General features: G+C 33.1%; 1 protein-coding gene across 1 annotated transcript in view; it reads left to right on the top strand.

Moving 5' to 3' along the window:
• Positions 1,162–2,043, top strand: part of LOC104758401 — a 1,712-nt gene continuing 830 nt past the window's right edge. Inside the window, exon 1 of the mRNA XM_010481261.2 lies at positions 1,162–1,836. Coding sequence (XP_010479563.1) covers positions 1,287–1,836 — 550 coding nt within the window. The 5' untranslated portion in view covers positions 1,162–1,286. The remainder of the gene's footprint in view (positions 1,837–2,043) is intronic.

Below are 2,043 nucleotides of genomic sequence, written 5' to 3'. Positions count from 1 at the left end.
AAAAAAAAAAAAAAAAAGGGAAGGGTTGTTTCAATAAAAGAGGCCTTGAACACTTTCCAAGCTGGCATGCCTCATATACTTCATTTCAGTAGTTGAAGAGCTGGTTATTTGGATGTCACAATCTTTGATAGCATACTTCAACAATACTTGCAATATTTTGTCAGAGGATAGATATTTTCCAATAAGTGTAGTTATTTATTTATTTAAATAATTTAAAATTGTTGAATGTATCTTAATATCTTTGATTGTGACCATGTGCGTCTTTAGTATCAAAACATCTCAAAACATGGGTTTTTTTCAATAACATTTTTCAAAGCTTTTTGGTATTGCATTGAACTTGTGTCAAGGATGCTCTAATAGGATTAGTTAATAGACAATAAATACATAATTTGATGATAGATTTATAGATTTGATATTTAAATTGATTTGAATCTATATAAAATTTCAAGTTATTCTAATATTTTGTTATTTTTTGTTGTTCTGTCACCAACTATTTCTTGTTTTTTTTTGGTGTAAAAATTACGTAACTAATTTCTTTAGTCGCTAATTAATTAATTATACATTTATTTTCATAATAAAAGGTTATTAGGATTTGGAACGTTACCGCTAGATACAATTCTAGTACTTACTACTCTGTCAACAAAAACTAACACTAATAAACTTGCATAGACTTTGTTGTGGGATGTGGAAAATAAGAAATTTGTAGAAGGATATTCTATACAGAATTTAATTAGAATTCTTGTCTTCTTGAACCTGAATTTAAAAATAACTATTTCACTAGTAAACTTGCATACAGTTATTACATCTTGTCTTCTTGAACCTGAATTTAGATGATATATTATTTTTGATTTTCTTACAAACTGTCTTTGAGATGGTGTAGTGATTGTTTGAAAAATTTCATATACACCCTAAATCATGATCAAAAGATAAGGAAGAAATTTACAAACGATGTTGGCTTAATTTTTTCCTTTTTAAAACCATCATAGACCATAATCCTTAAGGTTGATGATATTCCTAGTTTATGTACTTTCTCCTATATGTAACTTCTTCTTTTTACGTATGTCCAAAGGTAAGCAAACACATGTTCTAGCTAGAGAAAATTTTCTTGAACTCTCATCTTTATATCGGTCCATGTTCTTATTTTTTGTTAAATTAACTTCGAGTTGCCAACAACAACAAAATTCTTTTTTTTTTTGGGTACCAAAATAATAGACTAATATATAACTTAAGTGTGTGTGTATAAGATTCACGAAAACAATAGCATAATTTATTTGGGGACAGAACAAATGAGTTTCTCGGTGGTCTTGTTCCACAATCCTCACTGTGCAACAACAACAACAACCATCTTCACAGTCTCATCATCATCATCATCTTTCAGACCAAGAAGAAATCTTTCTTCACCTAATCGTATCTTTACCACCAATCAACCTAAACCCTTAACCAAAAAACTTCAAATCATCGAAACCCTAGCCGCCAGAGACACAATCATAGACTTCGGCAAACACAAAGGCAAAATGCTTGGTACTTTGCCTTCTACTTATCTCAAATGGGTCTCAAAGAATCTTCGTGCAGGAGATACTGAGTATTGGGCAAAGCTCGCAGACGAAGTCCTCGAAGACGATGTTTACAAAGATAGAGCAGAGTGGGAATTTGCCGAGAAAATCCTCCATGGAAGTGATGAGAGCATGAGGGCTTTAACTTCTGTAAAGAAGAACAGAGAAGAAGCAAACTCTGTTTCGATGTTGTTGGAGATTAGTGAGAAATTTGGTTGGGATAATGAAGATAAGATTGGTTGGAGCAAGATCAATTTCGAGCTTTTGGGGACAAGCAAAGGTGGTCGGATTCCTAGGCTAAGGAACATGAACGAAGAGGAAGAAGAGAGAAGAGAGATGGTAAGAAGAAGAGAGGTTGAGAAGAAGGAAGAAGAGGAAGATGAGAATGGATGGAGGAGAAGACAGAGGAGAGAGAGGATGAGACAGAGTCTTGGAAGAGATGATGGCAAAACTGTGGATAGGAGTGAGAAGAAGGGTATTTTGGGGAGAC

The sequence above is a fragment of the Camelina sativa genome, chromosome 17, assembly GCF_000633955.1.
Source record: "Camelina sativa cultivar DH55 chromosome 17, Cs, whole genome shotgun sequence".
NCBI classification, from domain to species: Eukaryota; Viridiplantae; Streptophyta; class Magnoliopsida; order Brassicales; family Brassicaceae; genus Camelina; species Camelina sativa.
Note: the sequence above shows the minus strand (reverse complement) of the source record. Positions and strands in the feature narration are given on the sequence as shown.